This window comes from Mus caroli, unplaced genomic scaffold (assembly GCF_978045245.1).
Source record: "Mus caroli unplaced genomic scaffold, Mus_caroli_1 scaffold_2, whole genome shotgun sequence".
NCBI lineage: Eukaryota > Metazoa > Chordata > Mammalia > Rodentia > Muridae > Mus > Mus caroli.
Window position 1 is genome coordinate 63,078,330 of NW_028227257.1, and position 27,427 is coordinate 63,105,756.

The 27,427-nt window shown below is 41.2% G+C and overlaps 1 protein-coding gene across 1 annotated transcript; it reads right to left on the reverse strand.

Moving 5' to 3' along the window:
• Positions 1 to 935: 935 nt before the first annotated feature.
• On the reverse strand, positions 936 to 26,092 carry Tslig3b (tRNA splicing ligase complex subunit 3B). Its single transcript, XM_021155824.3, has 8 exons — positions 25,989 to 26,092; positions 17,608 to 17,753; positions 15,989 to 16,123; positions 15,016 to 15,194; positions 12,404 to 12,484; positions 11,398 to 11,514; positions 4,572 to 4,739; positions 936 to 1,876 (listed from the first exon to the last, which is right to left on the reverse strand). The coding sequence occupies exons 1-8, from the start codon at positions 26,057 to 26,059 to the stop codon at positions 1,478 to 1,480; spliced, it is 1,296 nt and encodes a 431-aa protein (XP_021011483.1). The 5' UTR covers positions 26,060 to 26,092; the 3' UTR covers positions 936 to 1,477.
• Between the last annotated feature and the right edge of the window lie 1,335 nt (positions 26,093 to 27,427).

The following is a 27,427-nucleotide window of genomic DNA, read 5'->3' on the forward strand; positions in this document are numbered from 1 at the left end:
ACATACATACATAGTGTAAGAACGATATTGGCTCGGAATTTACTTGCCCCAGGGCAGGGAAGAACAACATACACTGCCAAGGAGATAGAGGATGGGAGAGCCAGGAAAGGGAATGGAGGGGAGGGGGCGGCTAATGTCCTGGAGAACAAAGGACTTCCTCTGGATAGAGAGAAGACAGATGCCCCATAGGAAAATGGCAGTTTATAAAGATACAAGGGGAAACCCCCGTGTTAGGATGAGGTGTTTAATTTTAATTGGGCATGTTAATTAGGTGACCCAAAGGGGACTTTTGATTGTTGGACTTTAATACTTTGATAGTTGGACCTTTGTAGTCAGCCTCAGGAGGAAGAAGCGGAAGTGGACAAATAAGTGAAACAGACCTTGGTAGCTAGCTTCAGGAATGACGTCTTCTGCTTTTAGAAGGTGGAGGGAATGGGAGAGAAGGCCAAGGCCTGCCAGAGCCATGCTTGGCAAGCTCAAGCTGGCTGGAGTCTCCCATCTACACACACACACACACACACACACACACACACACAAACTTTTCATTCTCAACTTCATGTGCTTCTGGTTTTAGCTGAGTGCACTTAGTGCTGTGTCTGTGTGCATGGGACGTGTACCAGAGAGACCATGGGTAACCTCTCATGTCCCACATCCCACATCCCGGCTCAGCCTCCCCCAGCAGGAATCAATGGCCAGCAGTAGTTCCTCAGGGAGGGGGTGGGATTTTATCTGGCCTGATCTTGCAAAGATATGTGTCTTCTGCATGCGGTCACAACTGCTGTGAGTGTGTGTGTGTGTGCAACTTCCCTGCTGTGTCCAGAAAACAGTTTCATTGTAGTTACACCACCCCTGGGTCCTACAACCTTTCACTTAGCCATTCAGTCAGTCACACAGGTTCAAATCCAACTGGCAAATAAGCCATGTACACAGTGAAATAAAGAAGATGTTAACAGAAATTTAATAAAAACCTGACCAGAGGAATTTCAACCTATTTTTTAAAAAGGACAACTGACTATGCACACATATTAGACACTTCCTCTATTTTGTAAAATAGAATTAACAATACAGGGCTGATCCACAGGTATACAAATGACATGAGAGTCTAGATTCCTTTTTTGTTACTGGCGGGTGTCATTATGTTTTAGTCCTAAACAAAATACCAGTTTACAGTCTAAATTCAAACATGACAATAAAATACATTCCATTTTCCAAGTTGCTGGTAATAAATATTTACATTTCTAAAAATAGGTTTTGTGTTTTTGCTTTTTAAAAAGACGCAGCATGCTTTAGTACACAGACTACGGAAAGAATCACGTTGCAGGATCGTCACCCGGTAGCATAAAGGGCCTTTTGTATTCAGGAATGCCTTCCTCAGGGCACTGACACGATCTACCTCAGGGTGATGTTCAAGTATGCTCCTCAGAACACTATCTACTGTATCTAGTAAGAAGCAGTGCTCTCTTAACATCTGCAGTCTTTAATATCTTCTATACCCACCACCACCACCACCACCTCCTCCTCCTCCATATGGATCTCCATAACCTCTCCCACCATAGCCTCCTCTCCCACCATAGCCCCCTCTTCCACCATAATCTCCCCTCCCACCATAATCCCCCCTGCCTTGGAAACCTCCTCGGCCACCCCCTCCCCCACCACTTCCTCCCCACCCTCCTCCACTTCCTCCTCCCCCTCCCCAACCTCCCCCACCACCCCATCCACCTCTTCCACCCCCACCACCTCCTCTACCACCACCTCCACCACCCCAACCACCCCTCCCTCCGCCTTCTTGTCTCTTCTGCCAAGGGGGCATTTCAGGGGGTGGTGGTTCAATTTCATTCGGCCGTCCTCCCCTGTCAGGCACCCGTCCCATAAGCACCTGTGTAAAACCAAAAAGGTTTTGTTAAGTTTCTGTTTTTCAAAGTTAAAATTTACAAAGGTTTCAAATGAAGTTATTATTTGTAAATAAAGAAGCCAAATCTTTTGAAGAACAGAGAAGGGTCGAACATGGCATGAATTAAAACTGAACATGTGTGATGTTTGACTAATTCTTCAGAGTACTGTATCACTTTTAAAGAAACCAACAGTATTCCTAAGAGTTGGTCTTGTCAGTCTTCTCTCATTTAAATTTGTTTAGCAGAATTTATGATAATCATGGTATTTGTTACATTAAGAACTATTTTATCAAAATGCTTTTAAAACACAGACTATAATCTAACCTACATTAGTCCACTTCATATAAATAAACCACTCTGGACATTCCATGGGGTTGATTTGGCAAGGGTTATCAAAGAAGACTGCATTCCACGGAACACTGCAGCCTACACACATAAAAAGACTATGTAGCATGCAGAGTTGAACAAAACAGCAATCCCAGTATGGTTTGTAGCCATTTCCTCCCAGAGGGAGATATTCCATCCTACAGAGCTCAATAGCAAAGGAAGCAAATGACTCTAAACGGCTTCAAGAAGTCCCTGAAACTGATCAGGCTCACTAGGCCCCTCCCTCCCCAAGAGAATGTAAACAGAACAGAGCTAGGTCAGTGATGCACTTACAATATTACAGCACAGACAGCCTAACTCTAAATCCAAAATGTGACATGTTTCACAATTCACATGATGGCACAGTGAAAATTCCATAAATGACATCATAGTTTGCACAGTAGAAGCACAGGCACAATATGGCACAAAATTACCCTCAAACTATGTGTGTAAGTTATATACAAAACAAATTTTGTGTTTTAATACTGGTCTCATCCTAAGATCACTATCTGGATATGCATGTGTGCGTGTGTATATGTGTGTGTGTGTGTGTACACATACATACATATATATACACACATATATATATGGATATGCATATTTATACATATATATTTGAAATCTTTACTTGAAAGATACTATAACTTAAATTTTTCCTAACTATCATTAAACACTCAGCATTTTGGATGAGGAGCAGTAAACTCAGATGCAAGAGCACGCACACAGACACCAACGCCCGTCACCGTGCTTTAACACCACTTGGAAGGATAATCTAGGGGAAGAGCTGAAGTGCCCACCCTTCCGCAGACATAAGCTGTGCTGCATGCTCACTCAGGACAGAGTGAAAGACCAGAGGCAACGCAGGAGCCCTGTGTCAGCCCTGCCACAGCCCTGGCAGAGCCAAGAGAAAGCCAACAGATGCTTGCTCCTGCGTAGCAGAAGACAAGGCAAAATATTCACTGCTCACCCAAAGCAACCAAAGAATCAGCTAGATTGCAATGTCACCGCTAGTCAAACCCACATACGGAAAGACGCCATGGGTGTGAGAGTGAGCAAGGGGCCCTGCACAGGGTGTGGGGGTGCTGCATGGGAGGCACTGGAGGGAGGGAAGGTACAGGGGTTCATATAATCATACACTTTAAAAAATTATTTTTAAATGCATAGAAGAAGTTGTGTCACAAATACTACATTCTGCCAGGCATGGTGGCCTATGCTTTTCAACCCCATACTTGAGAACCAGAAGCAGAGCAGCTGATATTTGTGAATTCCAGGTCACCTGGTCTGCAGAGTGGGATACAGGCCAGCCAGGGATACACACTACTAACACTAACACTAACACTAACAATAACAATAACAATAACAATAACACTAACACTAATACATTCACACTATGCCACAAACTTCCACACCTAAGAAACTTTAACTCTCAACAACACTACACTACTTACCAAATCATATATATCTACCAACCTTTCTTAGCTGTTATTCTCCCATGACGTCTAACAAATATATAGAAATGCTATCCAAAACCAGCTCGCAAGCTCTCTCTTAAGACAACTAAAACGTAAACACTCAGAAAACACTGACTTTAAACAACCATTCTAAGGGACAGCAGGGTGGGCCTGGTAGAGCACTTACCCAGCAAGTGCTGAGGGGAGGGGAGGGAGAGCAGGGTAGAGGAAGGTGGAGGAGGAGGGAGGGGGAGAGGGGAGGGAAACCAAATGCCTCCAACAAGAAATCCTATCGCACAGCAAAATGAGAAATCTTTATCAACGATTGCATCCTTGCTTTTGATTTTGTTGTTGTTGTTCTTTGGTCATAAACTTGCCCATGGATGTTCACCTAGAGAGAGAACTTCTCCTGCTCATGCTGATGGCAACAGTCTCCATCTGCTGCCTCTATGCAATCAAAGTCACAGACATCTTGAGCTTCATGAAGACCACTGTCATATGAGTGGATCTACACTCTGAATCAAGAAATGGATGCTCAAAAGAGATTTTCACTTAATAAATCAAATAAGTGGTGGCAACAATTCCTGAAGATTTTTCCTAACCAAATGGATAAAGAAAATTCTTGATAAAGCTACCAGGAAAAGCAATGTCCAATTCCTCCAATTAGAAAGCTTTGTTGTACTTCATGACGGCACAAACTGAAAGGTCTACACAAGTGGTAATTATGTGTGGATGGGCATAAGTCCCTCTGCCTCTCCTTTCCCATCCATCAGGATGTAAATGAGAAAATGGGCTAAAATGTAAAAATAGCAAGCCAGAAAATTATAAATTCATCTTCCACCCAACTGAAAGAAAAACCAACCTTATTAATGGCGCACGCAGTCTTCTCCCGGCTGATACCACTGCTTGTCCTGATGATCTTGGACAGATCTTCACGGGCGGCAAGCAGATGTGCCAATGTGACTGTTGTCTTGGGCGACAGAGCATAACGCTTGGGCTGGTAAATTCTTGCTATGTTATCTGTTTTTGCCTAAATGACAGTGAGGGAGGGGAAATTAACAGAAGTCAATCTAAATGAAAGCAGTAACAATCATGATCTTTAAAAAGAAGAAAATTCATAATATACAAGCAAGGAAACAGAAGAAAGAAAGTGCCCTAATATCTAATACAATGTATGTAATCAAATAAATAAAAAGAAATAACACAGATAAATAGAACAAAATACTACTACTCATGTTAACAGAATTCAAAACAGGTAACAAATCTTGCAAAACAAAATCCCCACGGGATGGGGAGGACTATCAACTGTCTGGATGGAGGCACTGGCTATGGTCAGGTTTCCTCACTTTAACTTACACACTTAGAGGAACTATAACCCTACAGGGAATAATTTTAAGAAATACAAGAAAATAAACAAATAAAAATCTAAAGTTAATCCAGAAACTAAATATACAATAATGGCATAAAAGATTTTTAAAGTAGAATCCTACCATATACTAATATGTAATATGAATTTATCATTTTTAAAGGTAACATTTACACTTATTAAACGTGCCAGTGCCTTCACCTTGGGAGTGATTTAACCTCAAAGCCCCCTTCCAGAACTGTTTGTTCTATCATCCCCGTCTTCAGCTTTTAAGTTACAGAAATAAGGGGGGGTGGGGGTGGGTGGACAGATGGACACATGCATCCATAAAAGAAAGGAAGGTCAAAAGGACAAAAGGAAGGGAGAGAGGGAGAGAGGGAGGGAGAGAGGGAGGGAGGGAGGGAGGGAGGGAGGGAGGGAGGGAGGGAGGGAGGGGAGGGAACTTAAATCCCAATTGTATTGTACCACATGCTAAAGCAGGAGCTACGCCCTGACCCTACATGCAGGACATCCACTACCTGATTAACTGGAACTTGAAAGAAAAGAACAGACTGATGGAGCGAGACAGAAAATGGATACTTAGAGCCTCATAAGTAAAGGAATGTAAACACGGTCAAAGGAGCAGCACAGATCACAGGAAGAGGAAAGATTCTTCTCCGAGGTGTGGCATGAGCTGATGGGTACTTGACAGAACAGCACTGATGATGTCACCAATGAGTCAGACATCCCAGGGGGCAGAGTTACATTTTATCTTACACTTGAAAACCTATCACATTGTAAAGGTTAAAGTCTCCATGCATTATACACCAAAGGGTTTAAAACAGAATCATCAGGAAATTGAGGAAATATTCTTAAAGTTATACATGAACTTTCTTAACAAAAAAAGCTCCATCGAAAGAAAATCAGGAAGTCACAGGAATCAGCATCAAGACACAAAAAGAAAACAGGAAATTCAAATGACTAATAGGTTCATGGAACAAGTTCAATTTTCCTGATAAGAATAAACAAATTAGTACTTCATATCTACCAAGTTAGCAAGAAAGTTGGTTATGTCTCCAGTATTAGGAGAAAGTGAGACATGACAGTACTTAACTGTACACAGGAGCTTTAAATATTAACACTAATAGTCTTTCATATAGCAAATATCCTTAAGAATACACTATGATACACATTGAAATTTATAGTAAATTATGAAAGTAGTAAAAATTAAATATAGAAAAACTGCTGATGTTAAATAATATAGGGAAAGGTATAAAAATTAGGGTTAAGCAAATTGTAGCATCATATGAGAAATACAATACAATCTTCAAAGACATGGATACGCCTCGCATCCAGGGCTCTAGCTTCCATGGACCAGAAAATAGCAATAAGTACAGGCCTTCTGTCTGAGTGGGTCCAGAGAGAAGCCGGGAAAGATGCTCCAGAGGGTCCCAGAAGCACCATGTGGCCAAACATCCAACCACAATGGCCTCAGAGATCCAGACAGGGCCTGAGCTTTGGCTCCAGTGGTCTCTCAGGTCAGTTGCGATTGTGAGGTTTTAACTTCTGCAGTACTCAGGACTGAGAGTCAATCCTTTTGTGGTCCCAGAGTTTACTTCAGTCCTGTATTCTAACCACAGCCTCCAGATAGACTGCATCAGACACAGATTACAGTGAGTCTGATGTTTGCCATCCTGTCCCTAGTGGGTTAAAGACTCAGTCCAAGGACAGAGCAACAGTTTGACTGCAGGTTTCGTGTCACCACCCTGGTCCTGTTGGTATACAGCCAAGATGGAAGCATGTCAGGGATTCCATTTGACCATCAATACCAAGTTTCACCATTCCCCGTAGCTGAACTCACAACTCACAAAGACATCCCTCTAGGACAGCAGTTCTCGGCCTATGGGTCACAACCCCTTTTAGGGTCAAATGACCCTTTCATAGGGGTTGTATATCAGATAATCATATTTTTACATTAAAATGCACAGCACTAGCAAAATGATAGTTATAAGGTAGCAACAAATATAATTTTATGGTTGTGGGTCACCATGACATGAGGGACTGTATTAAAGGGTCATAGCATTAGGAAAGTTGCTCTAGAAACCAATGTTCTAGAATGAATCACAGAAAATAACACATTCAACTGGACTAGAAGAAGAGGAAGTCAAAACTTGTAAAGACAACCTCACTCCAACAAATGAACAAAACACAACACAGTAACACAGACTATGACACAGCCACCACCCATTACCCATCTCCAGCCCAACAGCCCTAGGAAGGAAGCCAAAACTACAGAGATAGATAGCTGAATGTCTGAGAAATAATTCAGAAACTTTTAAAAGAATTAACGGTCATAGAAAGGCTCAAAGCAATAGATGCACAAATGAAGGAAATCTATCCAAGACCTGACCAAGATGCTCTGCAAAGTGAGTGACAGTAAAATCAGAGGCAGATATTCGAATTATGAAGGAAAAAGTCACCAAGGGGATTAAAACATTGAAAAAAATAGACAAATATGTGAAGATGGCTAATCAAATAAAAAAGGAAAGCAGCATTAATAGACAAGACCACACAGCAGAACATGCTTCAAGGATAGAGGGAAGCTAAGACAAAACCACAGACGTGTAAGGAGAAAGAATATATGCCATGCAAGGAGGAAAAGAATAAGGAGCATGACTGAAATTTCCAAGAAGTCTGGTGTAAAAGGAGTTCGGAGCTAAAATGAAATGAAAGAGACATACTATTTATTGAAGATACAGCAGGAAATGTCCCAAACTTAGAGAAAGAAATAGTATCCAAACACAAGAGAAGAGACATACAGAACTCCCTCCAGTCATAACCAGAGAGGAAACTCCACAAAACATGACACAGTCACCACGCCAAATACAATGCGAGAAAGAATCCCAAAAGCACAGGAAAAGCATCAACTCACACAAAGGCAGAAATACCAGAACTGCCCCAGACCTCTCATCAGCAACCACAAAGCCAGAAGAGCTTGGAATGAAATATTCAAGTCTGAAAGTAAACAACTGTGACCCAGGAATGCTCTACCCAGGAAAGCCATCTTCCAAAATTGATGGGAAATAAGAATTTTTCAAGACAAACTCAAATTAAGGCAATTCATGGTAACCAATCTAGCACTGCAGAAAATTCTTAATAGAATATGTTATAGGGAGGAAGGGAGGGAAGAAAGGAGGGAGGGAGGGAGGGAGGGAGGGAGGGAGGGAGGGAGGGAGGGAGGGAAAGAGGGAGGGGAAGAAGACAAGACAGACAGGCAGAAGGGAAGGAAAGAAGGCTGACAAACAGGTCCGCCTGTCTCCTTAACCCTAATACATGAAAGTTCTAGTCCATGAAAAGCTCAGATAAACAACTAAGACCTAGGAAAGAAACAACTAAATCCAACACAGCAACTCAACAAACTCTTGAAACTAACACAGGAGAAGGAAAGGAAACACCTATAATTCAGGAAAACAGAACATCATCAAGTATATTTACAGGATATAGTAAGCTCCTGTCTATAATAACTGTAATTATAAAAGGTCTCAATTCACCACTAGTAGATATAGACTAACAGACTTGATTTAAAAACAAAAAAAGAACCAACTGTATATATCTTCAAGAAAGATCTAGTAAAGATATGAAAAAAAAATGGAAAATAAGTTACCAAACAAATAGAAACTATAAAGGAGCAGGGAGTTATCCTCACATCAGATAAAGTAAACTTCAAACCAAACTAATTAGAAGACATAAAAAGGAACATTATATACCAATAAAGAGAACAATTCAGCAAGAAGATACAATAATTGTAAACATTTATACACTGAATATATCAGAGCCCCTAATTTCATACAAACACTAAAGGCATAAAAGATCACTTGAGTCCTTACACAATAATGGGGCATGGGTGGCTTCAATACTTTACTCTCATGTTTAGACAGAGCTAAACTAAAGCAAGTAAAGAAATTCAGATCTAAGATTCACTATGAATCAACTAGACAGAACAGAAATATACAGAATATTTCACCTAACAAACAGTAATACACATATTTTTTTCAGCAGCACAGGACCTTTTTCCACAATCAATTATATCATAAGACAGAAATCCAAGTCACAACAAATATAAAAGAAAGAAAATGGTAAGATAGATAGAATCCCTTACATTCAATTAGAATACAATGGGAGAAAATTTTAAATCAACAAGAGACCACAAAAATACTGGAGACTAAATGATACATTTTTGAATTAGCCCTGGATCACCCAAGAAATATTACAGAAAAAAACTAAAATTCCTAGTGATGAATGACAATGAGAATACAACTTCTCAGAACCTCAGGGGCACAGAAACGGGGGGCCCAAGAGGAAGGTTTACATGGAAAAGCTCACACAGTAAAAATTCTAAGGATATCAAGTCAGCAACCCAAAGGTGCATCCCAAGGCTCTTGAGAAGCCACAATCAGCCAATCCTGAGCCCTGCAGACAGCAAAGAATAATGAAGATCAGAGGAGAATTAATGAAAGAGATAAAAGAACAACAGGTAAGATTAAGCAAGGAATTGGGTTTGAAAGAAAGTAGGATTGGCAAACCTTTACCCACACTGATAATAGAGCAGCATCACAACAGAGTCCAATGAATCACAGACTATTAGTGATTACTATGAAGACTTAAGACTCCAAAAAGCTGGAAAACCTAGAATAAGTGAGCCTCCTTAATACAAAGCATCTTCCAAAACTAAACATAAATAGTAACTTCAACAGACACATTGCAGGTAATGAGATAAATCAAGTCTCCACTCAAAAGAAAGCGGGAAAGGTGGGGGGACATTCCATTCAGATCCATTCCCACAGAATTATCTAGAAATTCATCTGCTCGATGATAGCCACCTGACTTGGCATTGCTGTTGTTCATGTGGCACTGCAGACACAATGCCTCACACAGAGACAGAAATGTCACCAAGGGCCAAGAAAGAAGTAGCACAAGAGCTGGACCTAAGAATACAGACGTGAAAAGGGACATTATTAAGAGGACACCACTGACACAGAACAGCTACTTTCTTAACATTGATTTTTGTATCCTGTAACTTAACTATGTGTTTATTAGGTCTAAGAGTTTTCGAGTAGATCTGTAGGATGTTTTTTAAATAAATCATGTATTTGCAAATAATGAGAGTTTAACTTTTCCTTTCAAAGTCTTTGAGTTCTCTCACTGCTAGTGTCTTAGACTGTCTATCCCAGGCTAGACACTCACTGAATGAAACTCATACATTGCTTCTGTGCTGCTTTAACAAAATCCCTGATGGTGCATTTGGCTCGTGGGTCTGGTGATTAGTCCAAAAGGCTGGCAAGGCCACCAGCTACATCCCAACATGAAAAGGATGTGGAAAGAGAAAAGACTATGTTGCAGAGGGGTCAAGTTCATGACAGCTACACTTTAAACAGCTCACTTCACAAGAACTAATTCATTCGTGTAAGACCAAACCTCAAGACCAGGGTCAGACCATTCATCAGGGTTGATAGACTCCACGGACCACCACCACGGTGGGAACCAGGCTTCTAGCCTATGAACCTTGAAGGATGGCAAATAATAGTGGTGTAAGTGACACCAAGTGCTATAACCCAGGAAGAAGTGCAAAACAATAGTACGAGGTAATATCAGAGCTCCACTGTGTTGGAAGCTGAATAACAGGCAGCAGATATGAAGCGAAGGGTATTGGCTAGAAGCTGCTAGAGGAATCATGGCAACCAAGGATTGTCATATACTGGATATTACAGAGCCCATTACAGCAGTCCTTGAAATAGGGGAAGTCCAATGCCTGCCCCTACTTACCGTTTGGAAAGTTCTTACACTATGATATGGGAGGGGCAGAGAGAACCCCAGACTAACACTAGGAAAGATCAAAGGCCCCAAGCTATCTGAAAAGCTTCTAGTTGGAAGGCTCCACTCCTCCACTCTCTTCCAGGAGACGACATGCTGCAGTCACACGGCCTAAGAAGCACAAGAAACCTGTTCCGACAGCAGTCCTCCCCAACCCTGCTCTTACACTGCTGCTTCATTAGTTACTCACTCACATCTGCACCTCGCTAAGCTCACACATACGTCTTTACGTACACACTGGTATAAATCAAGCCGTGCAAATTAAAACGAAGGTGAAAGCCAGGGGAAAAGTCGTCAGCAAACATGGACCTCTAGGAGACTCGGATCATTGTATGGAAGAGCACTGGTAACTGAACATGTAGGTTAGAATAGACTAAAGAGTGACTGGGCCTAGGTACCTACAGCAGAGAAAGCCTGGCAGGAGTTGCCCCACACTGCCACCTACAGGACACCAGTGGGAGAGCAGCCTCACCTTTGCTCTATCGGACCATCCAAAGGACTGCACTGTCACATCCAGTCGTTTCATTAACATCCGCCGGCGACACTCATATTCACAGGAAAGAGCATCATTAATTCTTTCCAGTTTTTCCTAAAGAATTGGGGATGAAACACAAAGATTAGACACTGATTCTTCAGAAAAGAAGTTTGAAAATTACTGTACTTTAAACACTAAATCATCATTTTATGATCCTATGAGACTATGAAAAAATATTTAAATAACATTTAATGATAAAACATTTATAGTGTTCAGAAGCTATTAAAGATACCTATATCTTTCATTAAATATATTTATTTAGTAAGACATCAATTTACTAAGCAGTGCACATTAATAAGGAAAGACTATGGCAATACCTGCCTACCTTGCTAGTTTCACAAATTACCCTTTCAAGTCACAATTCTGCTAATCTATTGGCCACTATAAATATTCTTGACTAAGTAGATATTTTAAATTAATGACTTGATTAAACTGTAGTGATAGATTACTCTAGAATACCAATTCTATTTCTCCAAAATACTAAATGTCCATTTATAAAAAGAAGACAGTACAATGGACTTGGATGTTGCTTGTCCCCTCAAAGGTTCCTGCTGGAGGTGTGGTCTGCAAGGTGGCAGGTGTAGGGAGAAAAAAGGAAGAGCACAGAGAGCCTGTGTGAGGTAGGGCCAAGAGAGAAGACATGTAGGTCAACTAACTGCAGGCAAGACCCTGAAAAGGACTTTGGGATGCCTCTTCGTCCGTATCGTCTTTATATACGCAAACCATCCTTGCCACCCATCAGGAGTGCCAGATACGAAGACCAGCCCTGCCAGAGCTGGCACTATGTGGTTTAGATTTTCAGCCTTCAAAACTGCAATCTAAGTCTCTTTACTAATGGCAGCCTGCCACGAGTATTTCACTACAGTGACAAAAAAATGTTTTAAAATGAACTAATACAGTTATGCCCTCACTTAGTTATAAAGCTAGTAAACGAACTACTTACTGCCTGTTCAGAACTTAAATCAACCTTTAGCAATGGTTTTCCCACATGGTTTTTCTGGACTTTAGAGAGAATATCCTTCACCTAAAAGTAAACATGAAAGATTACAAAAAAGTTATATACATACATACATACATACATAGCCATCTTATTCTTCTTTGATGTGCTGTTTTGAACGCCCAGTAACGACCAAGTTAAAGCAAATAAAACACAACTGCACCCAGCAGGAAAGGGGCTCAGGTCACAGCCGCGCCAAATCCCGGTACAAAGGAAGTGCCAGTTACCGTAATTCAAACCACAACGCATTCTTGCCCCGGCTACCGTTCAGAAGTGTCACAACCCCCCGTGAGTGTACAATGACTCTGGGATTGCCTCTAACATGGCGCTCTTTACTTCCTGGCCACCTCTCAGGAAGGAAACAAGACATTTAACAAGTCCATCACTTTCCTCAGATGAACACTGTAACTGGTACATATTCAGTTCTCGCTGCTCCACAGACAACACAGGACGCGCTCTTCTTCCAGTCCTGACAAACATTTTATTACTTTTGCAGGGCCACTGATTGAGAGTACCATTTTTATTTTGTAAACGGGACATTGGATAATTACTTTTCCTTTTGTAACATCACAGGTCATTCCATTAATAGTCATTTACCCTGAAGAAGCTGACCCAGAGTGAAGATCTGAGCTGTGCTCACCCTCCTACCTGGGGTGTGGTTCACTCTCATATTATACAGTAACCACAGTGAACAATCAGAAACAGTAATTAAAGGTTCAAAATCATGCTGAAGAGAGAGCTCAGTGATTACGAGCACTCACTGTTCTTTCAGAGGACCTGGGTTCGATTCCCAGCAAGCATATGGTGGCTCACAATCATCTGTGCCCCCAATTCCATGGGATCCAACAGACATGTACATGGTGCACATACATGCATGCTGGGAAAACAATATAAATGGATACAAAACAAATTCAAGGTCACCTTGAAAACTGGGATGGTAATAAAAAATGACTGTGAACAGGACCGGTGCGGGGGGGGGGGGGGGGGGGTAGGTTCTGGAAGTTTAGAATGTTCTAAAATTAGTCCATAATCAGTAATAATTGTACACCACAGAAAACAGACTGAAATTCACTGCTCTGTACCTTTAGTATGGGTGAGTTTTTAACATGCAGATTGCATCTTGAGAATTATATTTAACTAAACATTACTTAGAACAAACCTGTGTAGCACTGCCCCAAAATGTAAATTCTCTGCTCTTTAAAGCAGTCTACCTCTACTGTGACCATACAGTTATTGTACAGGATGCTGCATCATTTCTAAATTCATTTACTTCCTTAAGGCTGTTTCTGTTAGTTCCCCAAAATGCCCTAGCTACCTGCAGGGTCACCTCCCTCTCCATATCTAACACCTAAGGGTCAGCTGCTGCCTGTCACTCAGGAGGACCCTGACACACACAGATGCAATTTCTCAGATTTCTAAAATGCAAGGAGACTTAGTAGACTTGTTAGAGAGAGCTAAGAGCAGCAGCCTGGCAGCCGAGTGCCTATACTCAAACATCAGCTCTACCACACTGCAGGACAGCACCTCAGCTTCCTACTGTGGAGGTGGCAAGCAATAAAAACCCTGATCACCACCACATGTAAATATTCAGAACAGTAAATGACAGTGATTTGCTGTCATATTACTTAAGTAGAAAGTAAAAACTGTCTTTCTCAATCATAACAAAGCATCTTCTAGGAATATCATATGTAGAAAAATAAAACTCAGAAATGTTTTACTCCTGATGAACGGCATACAACACTGCCCAGGTGATGTTAGAGGGTAACAAGCAGGAGGCATGCTAGAAGGTCACAGCTGTTAACTACCCTATCAGAGTACTTATTTATTTGCCACACACTACACACTTACTAAGCAATCAAGAAAGTATGTTTGCTCATTGCCAAAGAAAGCAAGAGTGTGAACATCCCATGGCAAGTGTCTTTCATCTTGGAAAATATCCACTTCTTTCATTATACTGTATTAGAACCCTAGCTGGGAAAATTCTCCTTGAATTTGCAAAGTGATTTTATCATGGAAAACTCTGGCAAAGCCTTAGGACTCACTCTCTAAGATATGACTCCTGCATATTAACTACAGATTAAATTACATATACATCCAAACCTTAGCTTGCATATAAAGCTTGGGGAGTATTTTTGTTTTGGTGCTGGGCAGAGCACCTAGGACCTTCCATATGGAAGGCAAGGGCTCTATCACCAATATGGACTCCGAGTACATCGTTTTTTGTTTGTTTTTTTTTTTTTAAGATTTATTTATTTATTATTTGTAAGTACACTGTAGCTGTCTTCAGACACTCCAGAAGAGGGCGCCAGATCTTGTTACGGATGGTTGTGAGCCACCATGTGGTTGCTGGGATTTGAACTCTGGACCTTCGGAAGAGCAGTCGGGTGCTCTTACCCACTGAGCCATCTCACCAGCCCCGAGTACATCGTTTAAGTTTCTCTTGAAATTGATAGTCTGTATATCACAATTAAAGGGAACGTTTTTATTTAGAATATAACATTGACATGTTAGCATTTAGTTGAATTTTTGATAAAATTTAAAATATATATCTATGATACCTTTGATTCCACTTGGCTCAGCAGAAGTGGAATGTCTGAAGTGTCAGACTTGGGGACCCCGAGGGCATCACATACAGCTTGAACTTCCTGGCAAATTTCACTATTTTTATCTAACTGAGAATTTTTATGTTTTTTCTTCTGTAATATTTGTAAAGCTTGAAGTTCTGTACTTAAAAACACTGTAACAAAAAAAAATCAGAAAATAACATTAATATATGTATGAGAATTTCTTAAAATTTGAATTATAATTTATTTAAAACAAGTATTAATACTATCAAAATCAAGACTAACCAAGAACCAAAAAGAACAGCAGCTATAGAACACCTCAAGCGTGAATGACAAATAGTCATTGTTCAGTGAGTTCTAAAAATAACACAAAGTTTCACAAAATACACACTCTAAGGGGACCCTTAGACCAGCTGTTGGAATACAAATGATACACAATCCAAACCTCCTGTCAGTAAAAACAAGCCTCATTCAAAAGGCACAAACTATATTTTGTCATATTTTCTGTTATATGTTTGTTCCTACTGCACAGGATACTTCCTGGTATAAGAGTAGGTGATCAATAAATGTTTCTAAACAGTCAATCAATGCCCATCACTACAGAGAAGATACAGTAATCTGCACAATAGTCTAGTTTCCCAAAGAATTTAAAAAAATAAGTAAGATTTCAGAGATGACAGAGTTAGCCATTTCATCATAAATGGTCAGCTATGGGTCAAAGGAAAACTTGCTGAAATACCATAGACAGCACAAACAGGGATTTGCTGACTATACTATGAGTGTTAATGTGTGCTGGTAGAGTTTAAACTGTTCATGTAAAAATGTCTAAGACAGTGCAACATTTTTAGTCAAATACAAAAGCCTTTTGCTATCTACTGTCTCAATAACCAGTGTATAAGTTCTGACCTGAAAATAACAAGGGTATTTTGAGCACGTGCATTTCCACACCCAAGGGAAGACAACTTACACAGAAGTTTCAAGCAGTCATCCTTCTTCGTGAGGCGCTCTTTAATGTCTCCTGAGATGAGTACCGAGTATGGACAGGCCATCTCTTTTAAAAACCCACTTATCTCAAGCTGGAAGCTCTCTAGGTCATCTCTCCCTTTAAAAGAAGAAGTCACACATATTCACCAAGCGCTTACCACAGAATCCACCACTGTACAATTTATCACCTGTGGTTTCCACTCTACGTTCAGTTCCAGACTTTCATTTCCAAGTCAATCTTTAGCTAGGCAGTTGCAAGGCTTGGGTAAAAGCGAGCACACAATGTCTACACAGAGAGCGACATCTAAGTCTAAGAAGGCGAACGGCACGCCACGGGATTGGAAGTATCTCTACATTTAAACCTCTGATAACTTCCTCCAAATGGAATCTCCTTGAAATCAAGCAAGCTGGGCATTTTGAGTGCTAGGAACCAAAACATGCAAGAGCATTATCAGAGCTACAGCTGTTAACTGGCTCCATGGCAACTGTCCAATTCTAACGCTTTCCATGATCAGACAATGAATGCAATCATGGGTGTTAGCTTCACAGCTTATCTTTAACATGAGAAACCTGCTCCATGCTTTCTTTAAATGTACATATTTTATTTTGCTTCAAATTAATTCTGTCATGTATGACAAAGAAAACGTTTAAAAAAACAAAACCAAAAAAACAGGGGCTAGAGAGATGGCTCAGCGGGTAAGAGTGCTGACTGCCCTTCCAAAGGTCCTGAGTTCAAATCCCAGCAGCCACATGGTGGCTCACAACCACCCATAATGAGATCTGACACCCTCTTCTGGTGTCTGAAGACCGCTACCGTGTACTTACATATAATAATAAATAAATCTTTGGGCTGGAGTGAGTGGGGCCGGAGCAGGGAGGCATCCTGAGTTCAATTCCCAGAAACCACATGAAGGCTCACAACCATCTGTACGGCTACAGTGTACTCACATACATGAAATAAATACATAAATCTTTAAAAAAAAACAAAACATCTTTGAAAAAGAATGCTACTTTGTTCCTCAGCAAATGACCAGTAATTACTATTTTTATTTTACCAAACTATCTGAAATTCTACCAAAGTCGCAAGACTCCAGTTACAAGATGGCAATGAATTAAAAGAGCTGTATAAGGTACTGAGAGGTTTTTAATCACAATATTTCCATGTGAATCCTTATCCTGAGATAAAGACTTGAGAATAATATTAAATTGAGGATTATACATATTTTTAAAACTTAATTCAAAATGAGTGAAAAGTTTCAGTTTTAAAACAGCTAGTTCACACCACCTAAGCTTCAGTTTTTAAAACAGCTAGTTCACACTACCTAAGCTTCAGTTTTAAAACAGCTAGTTCCCACTTTCTTTTCCAAAGAATGATACTGAGCCTTTGACCACAGATAGGCAGGGATGGCTCACAGTTTTGTAGCAAATTTAAGAGTCAACTTTGAATTTCTGCAAAATTCAATTTAAAGACTCTTTAATAAGCAGTTTCTTCATATTTCTGACTTTTCCTTACATAGTAATCATACTGTTGATAAGACCACACACCATGCACTGCCAATTTGCTTTACTGAAAGGGAGGGGAGACAGAATGGGGCAGCATACCAGCTGAAGTGATGCTTTCCTCCAGGTTGCATAAGGACTTTATCTGGGAGCCTAACCAAATGCAGAGCTCTGAAAACTCAGGTGAAGACAGTCCACCCTCTGCTGCCTTGGAGAGGGCCTGTTCCTCTAACAGTGGCCCCTTATACCTAGAGAGGAAGAAACAACAGTTTAAAGATGAAAAGTTGTCTTAATATTAGCCATTCCAACCAGAGTAAGGTGAAATCTCAAAGTTGTTTAATTTGCATTTCCCTAATTGTTAAGAATGATGAGCAGTTTAATTTCTTCTACTGAGAACTCTCTATTCAGATTCACAATTCTCAGGAGGGGGTTCCAAATGACTCCCCAAATACCTCCCAGAGACTGAAAGTCAGGCTCTACTGCCGAGGACCCAATGAGAACGCAGGACTTGGACTCTTTAGCTGAATCTAACCTGAAGCCTGCTCACTGCAATCTAACTGCCATGGTACCAGAACGCTTCATGCAAGCTGCCGGGGAGGCAACCAACAGTCCCACCCTGCTAAGGCAACAGTGACAAGCATGGCAGTGCGTCCATCAAGTGCAAACTCATGTCTGTGGTGACCATCAGCTGTCTAAGTAAACTTAAGGTCTGGGGCTTGTCCAGTCAAAGAGAAGCTACATCACTTTGCTAGAGCAGAAAAACTCCTTACCTACATTCTAAATGGTACCCTCATGCTCACAGATAAATGCAGCTTCTCTCTACAGCAAATGGAGATGGTTGCAGAAACCCACAACTGGACACAATCCAGAGAGCAATGGATTGAGGGGAACCCAGACCCAATGGATGCATCTGCAGCAGAGCTCCTACATCTATGGCTCAGGGAACATCAAGGAAGATGGGCCAGGAAGTGTAAGAGCCAGAATACCAGCAGCTCTGCTGTGAGACTGCTTCTCTTAGAAACAACTGCTCAAATAAGACCTGAACAGACAGTACCAACAGTCATGCTAACATGCCTCATCCTAGACAAAGAACTACAGTCAATGAATGACTGCTGAGAGGATTAGCCTCTCCCAGAGATGAGCATCCTGCCTGGCTGTCCAGCACAAAATGGTCAGCTCTGAGACTAGACTACATACAAACAACAAAAATGGACTCAGCGAGATGTGTTTATATGTTATCAGATAGATAGATAGATAGATAGATAGATAGATAGATAGATAGATAGATAGATAGATAGGTGGATGGATGGATGGATGGATGGATGGATAGATAGATAGATGGATAAGAGAGATGATAGAGAGAGGTGTAACAATAAAGAAACAGAAGCTATCAATTTGAGAGTTGTGGGATATGAGAGAGGCTGTAGGAAGAAAAGAGAAGGGAAAAAAGAACTCTTGATTTTTCCTGTTTACTTTTAAATTCTTCTCTTTTTTAATCTCTTCCTTTCTCTAGGGGAAAAGCCTCTCTGCCAAGCCCGCTGCTGATTTTATGCATTATTTTATCAGAATAGAGACATCAACTATATTGATTTGGGATTGTGGCTGCTTTCAGGGTAAAGTAGCTGTACAATTTACCGTTTATTCTTGCTCTATGTAACTAGGATTTAGCTTTTTCATGTATCTTCTAACAATTCAAAATATTATAAATAGAACAGTACCAGTCTTAACAGCTTTGTGCTGCCCCAATTTTAAGAACTATAGTGAAAAAAGGCACAAATGCAATTTCTAGTTCATGAAGCTAAACGGAACCTGAGATCTTAACCTGGGCTATTTATTTCATAGCTTTATCATTTAAAATATTTCCACAATCTGTATTAGCTAAGGCACTAAATTTTCAAAATACCTTATACATCACCTCAACTGTAATAGATAACAATTTTCTACACTTGTCTTTCTGCAGCTAAGGCTTTATTAGACACAGCACACTCAGATCTTGGCAGAAGTCACTCAGTTTTTACACTATTTAAGGCCCTCTCTCTCTCCTACTCGCTCCCCCCACCACCTTTCTTCTTCTTCTTCTTCTTTTTCTTCTTCTTCTTCTTCTTCTTCTTCTTCTTCTTCTTCTTCTTCTTCTTCTTCTTCTTCTTCTTCTTCTTCTTTCTCTCTCTCTCTCTCTCTCTCTCTCTCTCTCTCTCTCTCTCTCTCTCTCTCTCTCTCTCTCTTTCTCTCGTTGAAAGCAAATCCATGCAAATCCATGTGCCCAGTAAGTCTTATGACTCAACCCCAGCATTCATGAATACTTCCTCACCTTCCTGACCACCCAGTCAAACATTCCTCTACTAGGGTGGCATCTTTAATTCCAAATCCAGTGGTGGGTTCATTCCCATATGATTCACCTAGTCAATAATTGATAAACATAACTTTTTGCCATTTAATTTCTAGAAATTTGTTTCCTTTTTGTTTTTATTTCACTTTTATCATTTAACTGTATAATCATATAGAATATATAGTTTTAAAGTCTAACTTCCAAAACAAGATATGTTCACACAAATATCACTTACCATGTTTTTTTTTTTTTTTTTTTCTGTTTCTAAATAGGGCCTCAGTGTATAGGTCAGGCTGGTCTTGAACTCACTACTAAGTCCAGGCTGGTCAATTCATAAGCCCCCTGCCTCTGCCTCCCGAGTGCAGGAACTATGATGTGTGCCACCACACCTCTAGTTAGCCATCTAAATATTATCTCCTCTACACCCATCCCACAGGTAACTATGTTAATTTGGGCTGTCTGCAATTACTTTTAACATAAATATACGCATAGCTTTTTTTCTTTGAGATAAAAGATAGCTGCTACACAGTTTAGTACCTCACTTAAAACACACAGGCTTAGTTCAGACACATCAGCAGGAGTCAGAGCAGGGCTTCTTCAGCTTTCTACTTGTGACTCTTTTCTCCAGATTTCAATATGCATCCTTGAGTAGGTGTAAAATCCAAAATCTACTGATAATAAATCATAAATTTTCCCTACTGTAGTTTTACCTTCCAGTTATCAATAGTACCCATTCCACATAGCTCACCAAAGTTGACAAACTTTTGGGTTTTTTTACTACCTACTAAGTTAAAAATGAGTTGTATTTCATAAAGAATATTTTCTGGAACTCACTCTGTAGACCAAGCTAGCCTCAAACTCAGAGATCTGCCTGCCTCTGCCTCAAGTACTGAGATTACAGGTGTGCTATGGGCCACCACCTAGCTGTGAATATTTTCAAATCTACATTTTGCAGATAAAGAAATTAAGTCATGCTGGGCGTGGTGATACCGCCTTTAGCCCAAGCACATGGGGAGGCAGAGGCAGGAAGGGAATCTCAGTAAGTCTGAGGCTAGCCTGGTCTCCTTAATGAGATTTAAATAGCAAGTTGGACATGGGGCTAGACATGCATATTTGTAAATCATTTAATCTTTGGAGTAATGTTTTAAAGTAGGTACTAATGCTAATTCTGTAACTCCAACAGACAAGTAACAGCCTTAAGCCTTAGGCCCAGATATAACCCAAACACTACATAGCTCTTTAACCTCTGTCAACACCTGTTATTAAATGGAACAAATAACCTAAGCCAGGATGCAGCCAGGACAAGGCGGAGCTGCGGCTGGGACACTGTCTGCTCTGGCTGAAGATGCTCCCCTGCATGTCACCCCCAGCCCAGGCCTTCCAGAGCCTCTCACTGAGACTTAAAAGTAAACATTCATTTCCCCACTTGCACCCATTTCTACAATAAATCAATTACAAGGTTCAACAAAAACTGATCAAATCACCAAAAACCCTGACTTTAGGGGAAAGGAAAAACCACAATGGTCAACGTCTCAGCTCATCAGGTGAGGTAAAAACCGAGAAAACGATGCACCTAACACCCTTGAATGTGCATTTGGAATGAACTGCAACAGTGACCAACAGATGGAAACGTTCAGTGTACCCTAGACCAGTGTGAAGTATGCACGCTACCTCATTTCATCACCATAATCCCCCACACGGGGAGTACTGCGGCTAGGCTCATTTTACAGATGAGCAGCGTGGAAGCAGAGAAGTAACTCAATTAGGTTTGCCATAATCATGGAAACTGACTAACCTGAGCTGCACATGTTCTTCACCCCCATGGAACCTTCCAGAAATATCTCGTTTTAATTATTTATATAGCACAGCAGTATCTAAAAATATTCTGTGGGGTAGTTACAAGTTTGGTATGAAACAGTGTATCTGACTAAAGGAGCCTCATGAGTGGTCAAAACCCAGTCTCAGTTGTGTTGGGTGTGGTCTAAAAGCCGCTTTCCGGTTTCTGGGCATCAGCAGCCCCCTCTGCACTCTCATAGCCCCAGGGTACTTTCCTACAGCAAGCATTTAAGAGGTACATTCTTCATTTCAATGGAATCCTGTTTGTGACTGAGGCTAGCAGGCCAGCATTCATATTTAATTGGGGAAGTGCTATTGTTACCCGCAATACCTAGGGAACCCACCACCTCTTACTAGAACCATAATTGCTAGTTTGACATTACTTCAAGCTAGATGAATAAACCATGGCTTTAGTCCATTAAAGTGCTGTGGATCTTCCTCAATAAACATCACCCAGGACCTAACTTTTTTTTTAATTTAGTATTTTATGTAATGGGTGGGAGAAGAGCCAGTGCTCTTAACCACTGAGCTGTCTCTCCAGTCCTCTAATTTATTTTTTAAATATCAGCCAGTCTAAACAACATGAGCCCTTTTCCCACCATTTACCCATCCCCCTGGTCCTGCTGCCAACCTAGCTGTCCACCTCTCTGCTTTCACTCTCCTTTAGTCGTCATCTCAACTCTCGGCATTCCTACCCCTGAAGTGTTTAAGTGTCCAGCTCCTCAGTGTCTGCTCCCACAACTACCCCTGCTGTCTAAAGCCCTGGACAGTTTCTCCTAGGGTTTCCAGCTGGGAGCCTCATGTGCATCTAATGTTGTTTTGGTCAATTTTCTTTTTTTTTTTAAATATTGTTTTCATTACGTATTTTCCTCAATTACATTTCCAATGCTATCCCAAAAGTCCCCCATACCCTCCCCCCACTCACCTACTCCCCCACTCCCACTTTTTGGCCCTGGCGTTCCCCTCTACTGGGGCATATAAAATTTACATGGGCCTCTCTTTCCAGTGATGGCCGACTAGGCCATCTTTTGATACATATGCAGCTAGAGTCAAGAGCTCCGGGATACTGGTTAGTTCATAATGTTGTTGCACCTACAGGGTTGCAGATCTCTTTAGCTCCTTGGATACTTTCTCTAGCTCCTCCATTGGGGGCCCTATGATCCATCCAATAGCTGACTGTGAGCATCCACTTCTGTGTTTGCTAGGCCCCGGCCTAGTCTTACAAGAGACAGCTATATCTGGGTCCTTTCAGCAAACGCTTGCTAGTGTATGCAATGGTGTTTGGTCAATTTTCTTCTCCACTCATCCTTGCCTTTATCTTGTATCTCTCCAAAGTCCACAAGCAAGAGCTAACACCCCAAGCCTTCCGCTCCCTCACCTCCTTTTCATCAACCTTCTCCACCTCCTATCAGTCACTCTCACCCTGGACATTGCCACAACCAGAATCATTAAACTTCCTAAATCGTGAATTCAAGGACGGCCCTCCCTGCCACACCTTCCATCCCTCCAGCTTCTTTCTCATCATTCACCACACCAGCAAACGCTCTTTGACCTGAGAGCTCCATGCCACTGGCCCCTCTGCATTCTTTGTACTTTCTGGCTCCCCCTATCTTCACTGTCTTCCCTACACAATTTTGATTCCATGGTGTGTCATTTCACTTTGTTGCTTAATAAATACGGTGGAGGAAATGAATCCTTGAGTACTAGGGACCCATAATTAAGGACCATCACTAAGTCCCACAATGCACTTCTTTCCTCTACACTATGATGTACCCACTACCACTAAGCAGCCATCATGTCTTTCCCAAACTATTAAATAAAAATTTCCCAATTAGTGTGCTGGCAGAAGGAACTTTCAAGTTAGATGTTTAATAATCTGCCAGGTCTTATTAGCAGATAAAGAAAAAATGAACAACACAGACGTAAAGGTATTGCATGTTCTGGTACTCCTCAAACTCCGCAGTCCAGCCCACACCCAGCCTGGCCTCTGCACTCTGTCTTCTAGCCACATTACCTCCTCTTGTCTAACAGCACACTGCAGGATTCAAGGTCTTATATCTTCTACCATTCAGAGCACACCATCCTCCTTTCCCATCTAATCTCATTTAGTTGGATTTCAACTCATCCTTCCTACTTCAACTCAGCTATCACTTCTTCAGGAATCTATCGCTAACCCATAAGGCTTCTGTTTCATCACCCTGACTTTTTTCCTTTGAAGCACTTATTGCACTGTATAATGGACAGCCACATCTGTTTTTACTCTTAACTGTGAGCTCTGTAAAGCCAGGAATCAAGTCAATCTTGCTCACCACTTGACTGCTCAGAACAGTGTCCAAGACATGGCCACACTTCATAAATGTTTGAAATGAACAGTGATTCTCAACGTAGGCTGTGAAGTTTTATAACATCTGCAACACTATAATATATCCCTGAAGAGTATGACTCAGGGAGTCGGTAGTGTATACCAGACCCTAACGTTTTATCAGCTCTCTACAAGGCTGCAATGCCCAGCTAGACCAACTAGCTGAGATGGACTGCTCACAAAATCATGGACTACTATAACCAAAGAAGTATGAAAGCATTGGCTTTAGGATACTCATTTCAGGGAAGAGGAAACTGAGTCCTAATCTATATTTTTGTTGTTGTTGTTGTTATTGTTGTTGTTGTTGTAGTAACACTCTACATCTCTACATTGGTCTTTTGCAGCTTTCCTTTCTAAGCCATTGCATTCATTTCTTACTTTACATGACAACCTAAAGCACTTTCATTGATAAACTACGTGGTTTAATCACAATTTTAAAAAAAATACATTACTACTCGCAATCCACATGAAGATCTGAAAAGACAGTGATCAATTACAACATACATAATCAGTAACATTTCCCACATTTCGTTATCACAGAAGGGGTTTTCAAACTTCAAAATCTTGTCTTTGGCCATTCCAGGAACACTGATTCTAAAGTATGCAACAGTTTTAACTCTCATATTGAATAATGTGAAACAAATGTCTCTCAGTAAATGTCAACATTAGAGCAAATTTCACTTTCTTAAATGCTATGGTAGAAACAATATGTTTCAGGAATCAAAGAATAAAACCACTGTCTTCGCACTTCATAAATGGCCTCAAGATCCCAAAAATTGTAAATGTCTGGGAGCCAAGCTGGAGCCTACACACTCCAAGGTATTTTAACTTCGTATTAGTTATATTTCCCCGGCAAGGTTAAGAAAAGTTCATAGAAATACAAATAGCCCTGATATTGTCGTGCTGGTTCTGTTCTGTTTTTTTATTTAACAATCATTTTATTCAAGATCAAGTAAATTCAAGGTTCTGTTATGCTGGGTAGCAGCAAAGTATGCATTATCAGGGTGCAACAAAAGTTAACACTTGCTAGAAAAAAAAAAAAAAAAAAAAGAACAAATTAGATTGAGGGAACCACAATAAGGGAACCAGGCATGATGGTTTCAAACTTCTTTAGGAGCAGTTACCCTAAAAAGAAACCACCTGTAAGGAGGCAAACGTCTGTGCAGATGGCGCCAACGTTGGGGAAAGGATTTGTTTATTAACCCTCAACCGTTTGGACCTTTGCTCACAAGTACACACCCTCCTCTAAACTTTTTCTTCAATCGCTGTGACAGACCCCACTCTAGTATGTTACCAGGAGTCCATCAGTGAAGAAAGCTGACAAGTTTCTCGAACTCTGGGCGAAGTTCATGTGACAAACAGGTAAAAAGAGCAAGCGCTGGGAAGAACAACAGGATGGAGGGGAGTAACACTGCTTGTCCTGATCGCCTCATCACCGCCACCCCGGGGTTCCTCTTAACACCTAAAGTGGTAATGTCGTTCTGAAAACTGTCGTTTCTCCCTGCCTAACACACAAACGTGCTTTAAGGAATGGAGAAGGGTAAATGCAGGGGTTCGCACTTAACTAAGAGGGTCTTCAGCCTAAGAAGCGGGAGTGAGTCCTCCCCGAGCCCTGAGTAAGCCACCGATTTGAGCAGCATGCGCGACACAACAGTCCAGACGCAACTGCGGTGCGGCAGGCGCGGGATCTACGTCCATACAAAGGGCCCCCGAGGCCCGGGAGGAGCCGGCTGCAGACTGAATGTAATGACAGAGGGACCACGGCCAGCACAGCCAGGCCTCTCGCTGCAGCCGCTCGTTCCCGCCGGCTCCCAGAGTCCCGGCTGCCCGGAGCGCAGAGGCCTGCGCACCGCCCGGTACACACGGCCTGCTCCGGGGAGAAGCACACGCCCGTGCCGCAGCGGCCACGCGCAGGGCCAGCGTCCCCTCCTCTGAGAAGTGGTCCACGAGAACACTCACCCCAGCGCCTCCAAGGTATCCAGAATGTCCCCTTCCATGCTAGTTTCGGGCCCGAGCTCTGGCCCTCTCATGGTCGCTTGGTCCAAAGCTGTTCGTCACTAAAAATCCCGCCGGAAACCAGCGTCAGCACGCCAAGGTTCCGGTACTTGTAGCCGTGGCGACCGTGAGGAGTCCCTGCTTGGTGCAACGTAAAAGCCATGTTTGCAACAAATCCAAGCAACAAAATGCCTCAAACATGAAAGGAAAGAGTTGACAGTGTATAGGTAACCTAACAATGGGAGAAAATATGTTCATCCTGTACACCTGATGGGAGATAATGTCTGGAATCTGGAAGGAACTCCAGCAAGTCAATTGCCAACATTTCCAAATAATTAAGTAGAAAAATGGTGGGAAGACCAAAATGAATATTTCCTTTCACTCAGTTGTTATTAATCATCAGGAAAAATAAAATCATAATCTCGCAAAAAAAAGCCATGTTTGCAACAATAGGCTTTTTAAAAGATAAATAAATAAGCATCTTTGTGTTAGATCTTATCCATGTGTTGAAGTCACTATCTTTTAATATCATGATTCTACTGTAGGTGTTGAATACTACCCCACCTTAGATTTTTAATTTTTGTTTATGGTGTGTGTCAGGTGTGTGTCGATGCTCTGGAAACCAGAAGAGGGCAACAGATCAAGCCCTCTGGAAAAGCAGCCACATTCTTAAGCAATGAGCCAACTTTCCAGGATGTCTATATACATAAGTCCATTGAGCCAATACATGTGCCAGTGCTCTAATAAGAAGAGAACTAGGGTATCATTTCATTATGAATATAGAACCAAATACATGAGTTGTTGTGTTCATCTATCTGCAGAACCACTTCAAGTACATATTCAAGATTTTGTATTGTGTTGCTGGTCATTTATGAATGTATTAGCAACAAAAGGTACAGCTCCAGATGCAGTAGAAACATCCATAAGAAATAAAAGCAAGGCCACAACATGCCTTTAATCCCAGCACCCAGGAGTCGATGTTTCTCCTGAGTTCAAGACCAGGTTAGTCTATACAGTGAGCTCCAGGCCAGCCAGAGCTACAAAGTAAGACACTGGCTCACAAAACAAACAGCAAAAGAAGAAAGAAAGAAAGAAAGAAAGAAAGAAAGAAAGAAAGAAAGAAAGAAAGAAAGAAAGAAAGAAAGAAAGAAAGAAAGAAAGAAAAAGAAAGAGAGAGGGAGAAAGAGAGAGAGAAAGAAAGAGAGAGAGAAAGAAAGAAAGAAAGAAAGAAAGAAAGAAAGAAAGAAAGAAAGAAAGAAAGAAAGAAAGGAAAAGAAAGATGGAGGGAGAGGAAGAGGGAGAGAAGGAGGGAGGGAGGTGTATTAGTCAGGGTTCTCTAGAGTCGCAGAACTTATGGGTAGTCTCTATATAGTAAAGGAATTTATTGATGACTTACAGTCTAC